Below are 12,258 nucleotides of genomic sequence, written 5' to 3' on the forward strand. Positions count from 1 at the left end.
TTTACAAAAACTAAAAAATGCATTTTTTAAAGTGTCATGTTACAGACACACATGTCCTTAGGACATGTGTGTGTGAAACATGCACTTTCAAATACATTTCAGGGGTGCAGGGCGGGGTCCTTTGGACCCCCCCTGCACCCGTGGAATGCATCAACAAATTGCGAATTCTTAACTGCCTTCCCATTGACTCCTATGGGCCTTTCGGCCCATAGGAATCAATGGGAATTGCGAAAATGCACTTTGGAATTCGCTATTTATTTGAGAATCGGTAAAAATTGCAATTTTTACCGATTCGCAAATAAATAGTGAAATAAATGATGCATAGCATTTTGCAATTCTTAATTTGCGATTCGGTAATTTTCGCAAATTAAGAATCGCAAAAGCTATCAATGATGCATGTGCCCCTCTGTCTCTCCACTAACACGTATATCATTAGCATTTGATGTGACCACATTTCAAGAAGTAGCACTCTATTTTGAAATCATTCCGAGATGAAGACAGAAATGGGCACTTTGAAGTCAGTCGGCTTAGAGAGACCCAGGGAACCGAACAAATCCTTCCGACCATACCAACGCGAGGGAGCAAGCAACTATTTGGATCAAAATCCTGAATCTTTACTACCCCCTCTTCTGTTACCCACTCTGGAGGGGGGAAGCATCCGACATTATCTGGCAGAGTGGCAAAACATAACGCAAGACACCAGGGTACTGATTAATATACACAATGGATATCTGCGGTTCTCCAGTCCTCCACTATCCTTACTTCTGAAACCATCCAGCTATCAAATTCCATGGTTACGAGCGGAGGTCACTATCCTTTCACAAAAGCTGGCCGTGGAACCTGTTCCTCACCAACAATGAGGTACAGGCATGTATTCCATGTACATTCTCATCAAAAAGAAAGACAAAAACGACTTCAGACCCATTCTCAACCTCAAAACAATCAACAAGTAGATCCGGCGAGAGAAATTCTGGTTGCTGGCATTACACCAAATGTATCCCAAATTACACCAGGGGGATTGGCTCTGCTCCGTCGACCTTCAAGATGTGTACTTTTATATACCAATCGCCAGAAAGCATTGAAAGTTCTTGAGGTTCGTAGTGGGGCAGGACCATTTTCAATACCATGTTCTTCCATTTGGCCTGACGTCAGCACCCAGGACATTTTCCAAGTGCATAGCAGTATTGGCTGCCCATCTCAGCAGACTCAAGATATTCATCTACCCATAATTAGACGATTGGCTAATCAAGGCGTCCACGTCTCAGGAAACTCAACCTCATCACAATTCGGCTTGCGATCTCCTACAGAGACTAGGTCTTCAGGTCAATCACATCAAGTTGGCCGCACTGAAAGTGTTTCATCTGTTGTTCAGATCCCACTCCCTTCTTGTTCAGCCGGACAACACCACAGCCATGCCGTGTAGATTCCACTAATACTGGCAGTCCTCATTAAGTTGTCCCAGTCCACAACCAAGATGATCCTCATAGCTCCAGTGGGCCAGAACAATGGTGGTTCACGGACCTTCTTCACCAGTCCGTCCATCCACATTTATAGCTGCCATGCAGACCAGACCTGCTTACAAAATTCAGTGGCCAGATGGTACACCACAATCTCTCCTTTTTTAATTCAGCACTATGGCTCCTGAGCTAATGCAGAATGGACATTGGAATCTGCTGCAGGACTGCATGGAGATCCTCCAAGAAGCAAAGCAGTCTTCCACACGTTCCGCATATGCCTTTGAATGGAAGAGATTTTGCATATGGTGTTGATCTATGAACGAGGACTCTACCACTTGCCAGGAAGATGTCATTTTTCCATGCCTTGGCAAAATCTAGATGGCAATTCTCTTCTTTAAAGGTTCACCTGGCAGTTCTTACTGCCTGCAGCAAATGTCCTTCACAAACCTCTTTTTTCAGAATCCTAGTCAACAGGGATTTCCTAGAGTGTTTAAAGAAGGATTTTCCTGCCATTAGGCTCCCTTCCTCTCCTTGGGAGCTTAATGTAGTCCTTTCATGCCTTATGCAGGACCCCTTCAAGCCCATACACAAGGCATCTCTCCAACACTTTTCTTGGAAAACCGCTTTCTTTATGGTGACAACATCTGTCCACAGGGTTAGAGAAATCCAAACACTCTGCTCTCATGAAACATACACTGCATTTCATTCTAGCAAAGTTGTTATGAGAACTCACCCAAAGTTCCTCCCTAAAGTTGTTTCGGACTTCCATGTCAACCAGACAATCTCATTGCTTGCCTTCTTTCAGAATCCCTCTACGTGAGTCCACTACCAAATTACATTACGTTTTTCAACATGATAACACACAGATCATGCTAAACCCAAACTGAGTGATCTTGATACCTCTAGACTTCAGTACTTTGCCCAAGCTCTTAACTGGGAACTGGTTCTGCAGCAAATGCCAGCTCCCCTTCTGTTTTTTGAATCACCACTGGATAAGATGAAGAGGAGAGGGGTCATTTTCCTCCATTCTCCTTGGGAAGATGAGGGTGTGATGTTAAATCCCCCTGACACTTAGGCAAGGAATCTCCTTGCCATTGTGTGACCCGTGAAGAGGCCATTCCCGCCCTCACCAATGGGGTAGGGGAGGGGAAGGAGTGTAGTTAACTGCGTCCTCTCGAGGCATTGCCAAGAATGAATAGTGCTGCATGCACTCTCTCGCTGTACTACAGTCTTTATTTATATACTTGTTTTGTTTTCTGCACAATGTTTGTAAATATTGACGAGGAAAACACTTGTGAGCAACCATTGTACCAGTGCGTGCATACTCTGAATGAATGAATGAATGAATAAATGAATGAATGCATGGGGGACTTATAGAACACGTGGCTAAAATACAATGTCCCGCCCCTGAAGCAGCCAAACAAGAAGGCATAGGAGGCAGGTGGACCAAGCACAGTGACCCTAAGCACTGGAGGAAAAGAAACACGTTTTTAGCTGCTTCCTGAAGGAGGCCTCCAGAGGGATCCTACAGAGGTTACATGGAAGCCTGTTCCATGCTTTAGTTGCAAGAAATGAGAAGGCTTTACCTCCTTTCTTCATGTGCTAAATGCAGGGGACAGCCGGCAGAGCGGCTGACGCAGTGCGCAGCACTCTGGAAGGACCCTAGGGCACAGATCTCCTAGCAAGGTATCCTGGATTAGCTTGAAACACTGCCTATGAATCAGGATGAGGGATTTACATAAGACCCTCCTCCTGACAGGCAACCAGCATCAGGAGTTAGGAACAGGAGAGATGGAAGTGCAGCCACAAAAACACAGAACCCTTGCAGCAGAGCTTTGAACCACCTGAAGGCGACCTGACAAGGCTCCCAAGACACCAAGGTAGAGGGCATTGGCATAATCTAGGCGCAATGTAATAAAGGCATGGACAAATGTTTTCCTCCAATGGAGTGGCAAAAGGAACAGAACTTTCCTAAGAGTGTGGAGCATTGGCCCACTACAGTGGGGATCCGAGATTGCATGGACAAAAGATTGTCAGACTTAACCCCCAAGGGCCTCATTTATGAGGCTATGCATCACTTTTACGCCGCCGGTGCGTCACTTTTTGTGACGCACCAGTGGCGTAAAAAATGCGCCTTGTTGTGCCATATTTACCAAGTGACGCATCTAGGTAGATGCGTCACTTTGTAAACCCCTGCGCCACATTATACCTGCGCCAGGTATAATGTATCCAAGGGGGGCGTATTGACGCAAGAGAGGGTCATGGAAGTGACGCAGTGAAATCTATGAGATTTCACTGCGCCACTTCTAGTACTCAAATGCGTCAAAATCTTGCGGCGGCCTCACAGCAGGCGTAAGACTTACGCAAGCCCTTTCACATGGGGATTGCCCCATGTGAAAGGACACATTGCTGGAGTTGCGTCACTTTTGTGACACACTCCAGCAAAGCTGACGTATCTGTAACTCCTTGCGACATAATGCTTCATACTGTAACTATGACACATCCAGCATGTAACAAGGAGGGCGCAGTGAAAAGTGACGCATCGCTGTTTTCACGCAGTGATGCGTCACTTTTCATAAATGAGGCCCCAAGTTTTTAACTACCAAAGCAGTGGGGGTGTGGGGGCAGCAGTGCAGAGGGCCAGAGGTCTTCCCACCACTTTGAGGCAATGAATCCGAACAGAATCATCTGTTCTAGTGGTGTTGCATTTGAGCCGGCTGCTCTGCATCCATTTGAAGACAGCAAGATGCTATTGAATGGGCACGCCCCAGTGGGCATTCGTGACATTTATGAAAAATGTATATAGTTTGATAAGGAAAGTCAGTACTTTGCCCTATATATGTAAAACAGCTGAATAGATTTTTACCTAACAAAAGGCACTAAAGGACCAAATGGACCTGATGCCATAATTAATTGGTAACCATCCACTCAGTAGTATTCTAGTATTGCAATTATGCCCACAGAAAATGTTTCTATGGGAAATCACGTTATATTGGTATCAAAAATAATTTTGGGATTCACCTTATAACTTTTAAAATGTTTGTTGGAGCTCCAGTAAATGTGGCTCGCTGTTTAGATTTCCTGCATTATACTATTTACACCACATTTGACACAGATTGGTTGAATGAAAGCAAAGGTACTAAGGGTGCAAACATCTTATTACTTATGAAGTGAGGTGCCAACCTTAGCCACAACTATGTGTCCCTGATATATACTTAAATAATATAAATCTATGTAGTTATGGTTAGCATTGTGTTTCCATAGGAAATGGCTTTATTTGGTTTGCCAATAACTTTGAAGCCATTTGACAAATCTTCACAAACTTTCCAAAAAAGTGCTCTTGTTTGCTTAGGTCCTTAGAAAGTTACGCAGTGATTTCTCACGCAGTGGCAGAGAAAAAGGGGGATCTCAATATGCAAATTCCATATAGATATTTGGAATGTGCTACTGCCAAAATGGCTCAATGGAGTTACACCAAATATGGCAGGTAGCTAGATCTTGTTCTACAAAGTGAGCTTTTTTTTTCTTTGGTGTAAATCCGTTCAGTAGTTTTTGAGAAATTAAGGGTAAAAAATATTTGTATATCTTGACCATTGGTAAAAATAAAAAAAATGTTAGCAATTTCATTGATTGAGGGGCCTTTCTCAGAGTGAGCGCTCTGATTGGCTTGCTGCAACATAATTAGAAATGTTGCGGCAGCCTTTACGGGATACTGGGATTTAGTCCTCTGGCCTGAAAAAGCTTAAAAAAGATTTTAAAAGGAATATAGGGGGAAGAGTAGGTATACCATGCACCCTAGCCCTTGTAGATGACTCTACTGGCCAGTGAACCATTTCCATTTTTACTATATTTATATCTCACCAAAAGGGGCATTTTTGTTACTGGTGGCATTGCTAAGTAGGGCTTTTCCAGGAGTCTGTAAGAATCCTTTTTTAAAACATTATTAATTAACCATTAATGTAAGCCCCCCTTTATGATTGTGAGCTTTGTAAATAATGTCTCTTTCCAAGGAAGGGCTTACAGAATTACGAAAGCTGGGATTGTTGTGGACCTGAGGCATCCCCAGGTGCAAGGAGTTCAGGAGCCTTAGGCAAATTAAATGTTCGTGTAAACCCTTTGCCAAAGCAGAATGACAGTTTGAGGACAGTTTAGTGTAGTCTGGCTCTGTGTGGCTTGGTTCTTTTTTGGTGGCTATGTTGTAATGCACCTGTCCACAATAGCATTAGTGTAGCCAGGCCCATGTCTGATTTACCCAGGTGCAGGACAAGGTCTCAGTGAATCAGTTGACTCTAAACACGCGCAGAGAGACAGGCTGAGTGATCCACAAGCCCAGTCTGGGATCATCTCCTGCTTCCTATGTCCTTTCTGTTTCCACTACTTCTCCCGCCATTTGCACCTACACTTCTCTTCCTATAACGGAGATCTGTGAGTGCAGTGGTCATTTCTGGCAGAGTGAGAGGGAGCTTGTGTGCCCTAGTGGCCACTCTCCCTAGGCATTGCACAGTCCACCGTCTAGCTGAGGTCTTTCACCCTGATATCTCACTTCGAGCTTTGTGCTGTGTTCCGTTCTGGAGTGGCCCAGTTGGCGAAGACGAATCTGAGACAAGTACTCCACAGGTTGTAAAATAATAAAGTACTACCAATACCACTACCACCATCAATACTACCACCAATACCACCGCCAATAACACCAATAGCACCACCAGTACCACCACCAACGCCACCACCACCACCAATACCACCACCACCAATTCCACCACCACAACAACCACCAATACCGCCACCACCACCAATACCACCACCAACTCCATCAATACCACCAGCAATACCACCACCACCAATACCACCACTAGTACCACCACCAATACCACCACCAATACCACCACCACCGCCAATACCATCACCACCAATACCACCAATACCACCACCACCATTACCACCACCACCAATACAACTACCACCACCAATACCACCACCAATATCACCACCACCAATCCAATACCACCACCATCAATAACACCACTAATACCACCATCACCAATACCACCGCCAAAATAACACCACCAATACCACCACCACTAACACCACCACCACCAATACCACCACCACGATACAACCACCACCGCCAATACCACCAATACCACGACCACCAATACCACCCCACCAATACTACCACCACTACCACCATGAATACCACCACTACCACCAATACCACCACCAATAGCACCACCAGCAATACCACCACCAGCAATACCACCACCACCAATACCACCACCAGCAATACCACCACCACCAATACCACTACCGCCACCAACACCAGTACTACCACCAGTACCACCACAACCACCAATACCACCACCATTATTACCACCACCAATACTACCACCACCAATACCACCAGTAGATAGATAGATAGGTAGATAGATATGCCTATACATATATGTTCATATGTTTTTTTATATATGCACACACGCTAAGAAAGTATAACAAAGAGAGATTAATATATTTGAATAGTCAGAGAAAACCTCAATTATTAAGTTATCTACACAGAAATTGTTTGAATGATGAAAGAAACATAGAGGTGAAACATAAAATCAGAAGCAATAGAACGAAGATGTGGTATATACGTTTTTAAGAAACATTGTGATATGTTTTGTCTCTTAGTGAAATCGCGATGAAGTCTGCTGGATGGAGGCCAAAGTGAAGGTGGAAACGCTGCTCCTAGAGTCAATGAGCGTTAAAGAAGAATCCATCTCTCATCAGGACTCTGGCTTCGGAGGCAGCTGAAGCCCAAGACTGGATCTATAAATATTCCAGAGTCCACTCGAAGGTGTGAGCTGCTCACTGCAGAGACGCCAGGCCTCAGAGCTCACCTCCACACCCCTCCCTCAAATGTTTACATGTTTCATCTGTTCTAACCCACTCCTCTGCAGCACACACTGCCTCTCAACCTTAAAGCCCACAGTTTAATGTGAAGACACTCCCTTGTGTGTATTATACCTTGGCCTCTGCAGCGCCTAGAAGTAAGGATGTGATGCAAAAGCACTATTAGGATTCTAAATCTAAGCACCCTGGCAGACACTAGATGACAGTGTGCAACTCGAAAGTATTATCTAAATGTATGTATATGTTATTTAATATATAGTAAAGTATTAAATGTATTTCAACCAATCTATTGTGTTCTATCTGATTATTACAGTGATTAAATTATGTTGTTTTGTTTGCTCTGCCTTCTTAAAATGCAAATAAAAACTATGGGGCATATTTACGTCTTCTGGCGCATCTCTGCAAATCAGCTGGGATGCACTAGAACAGATGCGTCATGTAATTCCCCCCTTGCGCCACCACAGATGCGTCGCATTTACAATGCGGCGCACCCCTGGTGCAAGGAGGGGCAGATGCGTGACGCATCTTGAGGCGCACAGGCGGCGCATTGCTGGAGTCGCGTCGCAAGAGCGACGCAACTCCTGCAATGCACAGGGGCTGCCCATACTCAACATGGTGCCTCACTCCTTACGCCTGCTTCAAGAAGGCATAAGGATTTGACACAGCAGCGTCGTAAAACTGACTCAGTGAAATCTTGTAGATTTCACTGCGTCAGTTTTACGGGGCTTTCCTGTGAGGGAACGCCCACCCTGCGACAGAACGCCCACATAAAACCTGATGCAGGTTTCATGTGGCGCAGGGCTTTACAACGTGACGCATCTGCCTAGATGCTTCACGTTATAAATAAGTCGCAACGTGGCGCATGGTTTACGCCGCCGCTGCGTCACAAAAGTGACGCAACGGTGGCGTAAAAGTGTCGCAAGGGGCTTGTAAATCTGCCCCTATGTGTAGATGAAGATTAAATCATTCTCACAAGGTAGCGCTTCTTCTCTACCAGAGGCGCTCTGCAGCCGGCGGTCTGACCGCTCTGCATTGTGACCTCAGTAAGAGTCGAGCGGGGGGGGGGCAAGCGGGGGTGTATGAGGGTGTGGCAGGGTGATGCCTGTGGAACGGTGGTACTGGAAATGTTTTAAAAGTTGAGGTGCTGGCCCTTAACTTCACAATAATACTATAGACTGTAAAAAGCATGTGCAATGCAAGCAGTCTCGCTTTTGTGAAAGTTAGAGCTATTGGCCATGTAAATGGTAATGTACGTTTTTATGTACACTTTAGTTCATGCTGTTACTTGCGAGCGCCATTTTTTCATGGGACCTCACTATGGTTAAAATGCAAGTACAGTAGATACGGAAACTAAAACACAAGAGGTTTGCTCAGAATAGCACAGTGTGTGCCAGTGAAGCAAGCGTTACATGTTTTCCTTTATGAACAGGGAAAATCAGGGAAGAGCACCCTATTAAAAATAGTTCTTCACTTTGTTGCTGTTATAATCGCATGCAACATTACATTATCTTGTTGGATTATGCAAAGTGAGCTGGATGCCAATTGATGATTCTTGCAAGAAAGTAGGCACAAGGACACTGCAACAATGAAACCCTGTGAACTCAGCAAACATATTAAATATTCTGCTTCCAAACTCAAGGTTCTAATTGAGAAATAGACAGCATACACTGTATATGTTAGACTCACAACTTGCTTGGAAAGACACAAATGAGAGTTTAATCAGTTTGTAGAGTCGATTAACCCCTTCGCTGCTAGGCCTTTTCCCCTCCTGTGCTAAGGCTTTTTTTGGCGTTTTGGAGTAGTGCGCGCTTAGGCCCTTGTAACTTTTTGACCACATAAGGTATCCGCGCCAAATTTGCGTCCTTTTCTTCCAACATCATGTGGATTCTAAAGGCGCCCAGGGTTTGTGGATTCCCTTGGAGGGGTCCCAGAAATTAACCGAAATATAGTGATTTTTTTGTTTTTTTCAGAAAAATGGGAAAAACGGGCTGCAAATGAAAGCCTCTGGGTTTTTCCCTGAAAATGGTATCACAAAAGGGTTTATGGGGCTGGAATCTCCATTTTCTCAGCTTTCAGGGAATGACAGTCTTTTGTCAGAGAACCGAAATTTTTCACTCAGTTTTGGCATTTTTCTGGGACATAGCCTATTTTTGCTATTTTTAGAGCTTTCCACCTCCTTCCAGTTAATGGTAGAAATGAGTTTGAAAGCAATAATGGATCCTGGAAAGCTTTACATTTTCGAAAGGTAGACAACATTCTAAATTCAGAAAGGGGTCATTTCTCTAAATCCATGAAGGTTTCGTTATAGAAACTAACAGTTAGATATTGGAATATTTGAAAATTTGTTGAAAAAAACAGCCTTCTGTCTCAACGTTTTCACCTATAACTTTTTCTAATTTTGACAGCTCTTGGAATGCACTATACCGTTACATCCGTTAGACCTTCCTGGTTGTGGGGATATATAGGACTTGTAGTTTCACCAAGAACCCGACGAACCCAGATCCAAAAACTGAGCAGCAACTTGCAATGGTATTTTTTCATTTACTGGGTATAGTGCACATTGTCTTGGAAAATGTATACATGGAATAATCTGTATGAAAGACACCTATGTATTTCTGAATTGGGTACAAATTATAGAGTTCAGAAACAGTATATAATTGCACATTTTCAAAGTTGGGAATACTCATACTAGCATGAGAATTATTGGTCATTTTTCATAAATATTTTTTTTTACACAATGTCTTTCATTCAAAGGGAGAAATGCATGAAAGCTCAATTGGTAATAACAGTTGATTTACAAATCTGAATTACCCCAAGTGTCCCGATAAAAACGGTACCTCACTTGTGTGGGTCGGCCTTGTGCCTGCGACAGGAAACGGCGCAAAATGCAACGTGGTCACACCTAAATTTTGCAGTTACAAATTGACCCTTTTTTGGCATAGTGCCTACCTTTAGTTTTTACACCCTAGCTCTTCCGGCACCTAGGGAAACCTAGCAAACCTATTCATTTTTGAAAAGTAGACACCCAGGGGAATTCAGGATGGGGTGACTCGACTGCCTACCACCAGGTTTTGTTACCCAGAATCCCTTGCAAAGCTAAGATTTTGACAAAAAAAACACATTTTCCTCACATTTCTGTGGTGGAAAGTTCTGGAATCTGCGTGGATCAACAAATTTCCACCCACCCAGGTCTCTCGATAAAAACGGTACCTCACTTGTGTGGGTCGGCCTTGTGCCTACGACAGGAAACGGCACAAAATGCAACGTGGTCGCACCTCAATTTCCCAGTGAAATCTTAAGCTCTTTGGACAAAGAGACTACCTTTTGTTTTTGAGCCGTAGCTCAGCCAGCACCTAGTGAAACCTAGCAAACCTATACATTTTTGAAAACTATACACCCAGGGGAATTCAGGATGGGGTGACTCGTCTGCCTACCCCCAGGTTTTGTTACCCAGAATCCCTTGCAAACCTAAAAATTTGACCAAAAAAACACATTTTCCTCACATTTCTGTGGTGGAAAGTTCTGGAATCTGCGTGGATTAACAAATTTCCACCCACCCAGCGTGCCCCCAGGTCTCCAGAAAAAAATGGTACCTCACTTGCATGGGTAGGCATAGTGGCTGCGACATGAAACAGCGCAAAACGCAGCATGGTTGCACCTCAATTTCCCAGTGAAATTTAGCACGTTTCGGACAAAAAGACTACCTTTTGTTTTTGCGCCGTAGCTCTGCCAGCACCTAGGGAAATCTAGCAAACCTATACATTTTTGAAAACTAGATACCCAGTGAAATATAGAATGGGGTGACTCGTCTGCCTACCCCCAGGTTTTGTTACCCAGAATCCCTTGCAAACCTAAAGATTTGACAAAAAAACACTTTTTCCTCACATTTCGGTGGTGGAAAGTTCTGGAATCTGCGTGGATCAACAAATTTCCACACACCCAGCGTGCCCCCAGGTCTCCCAAAAAAAATGGTACCTCACTTGCGTGGGTAGGCATAGTGGCTGCGACATGAAACAGCGCAAAACTCAGCATGGTCGCACCTCAATTTCCCAGTGAAATTTAGCACGTTTTGGACAAAAAGACTACCTTTTGTTTTTGCGCCGTAGCTCTGCCAGCACCAAGGGAAACCTAGCAAACCTATACATTTTTGAAAACTAGACACCCAGGGAAATTTAGGATGGGGTGACTCGTCTGCCTACCTCCAGGTTTTGTTACCCAGAATCCCTTGCAAACATAAATATTTGACAAAAAAAACACATTTTCCTCACATTTCTGTGGTGGAAAGTTCTGGAATCTGCGTGGATCAACAAATTTCCACCCACCCAGTGTGCCCCTAGGTCTCCCCAAAAAAATGGTACCTCACTTGCGTGGGTAGGCATAGTGACTGCGACATAAAACAGCACAAAACGCAGCATGGTCGCACCTCAATTTCCCAGTGAAATTTAGCACGCTTTGGACAAAAAGACTACCTTTTCTTTTTGCGCCGAAGCTCTGCCAGCACCTAGGGAAACCTAGCAAACCTATACATTTTTGAAAACTAGACACTCAGGGAAATTCAGGATGGGGTGACTAGTCTGCCTACCCCCAGGTTTTGTTACCCAGAATCCCTTGCAAACATAAAAATTTGACCAAAGAAACAAATTTTCCTCACATTTCTGTGGTGGAAAGTTCTGGAATCTGCGTGGATCAACAAATTTCCACCCACCCAGCGTGCCCCCAGGTCTCCCGAAAAAAATGGTACCTCACTTGCGTGAGTAGGCATAGTGGCTGCGACATGAAACAGCGCAAAACGCAGCATGGTCGCACCTCAATTTCCCAGTGAAATTTAGCACGTTTTGGACAAAAAGACTACCTTTTGTTTTTGCACCGTAGCTCTGCCAGCACCTAGGGAAATCTAGCAAACCTATACATTTTT

The 12,258-nt window shown here is 44.2% G+C and overlaps 1 protein-coding gene across 1 annotated transcript in view; it reads left to right on the forward strand.

The window, feature by feature from the left end:
- LOC144826359 (astacin-like metalloendopeptidase) overlaps positions 1 to 7,619 on the forward strand; it is a 182,056-nt gene extending 174,437 nt beyond the window's left edge. The window contains exon 14 of the mRNA XM_078684687.1: positions 7,122 to 7,619. Coding sequence (XP_078540813.1) covers positions 7,122 to 7,135 — 14 coding nt within the window. The 3' untranslated portion in view covers positions 7,136 to 7,619. The remainder of the gene's footprint in view (positions 1 to 7,121) is intronic.
- The last annotated feature ends 4,639 nt before the right edge of the window (positions 7,620 to 12,258 follow it).

The sequence above is a fragment of the Lissotriton helveticus genome, chromosome 3_2, assembly GCF_964261635.1.
Source record: "Lissotriton helveticus chromosome 3_2, aLisHel1.1, whole genome shotgun sequence".
NCBI lineage: Eukaryota > Metazoa > Chordata > Amphibia > Caudata > Salamandridae > Lissotriton > Lissotriton helveticus.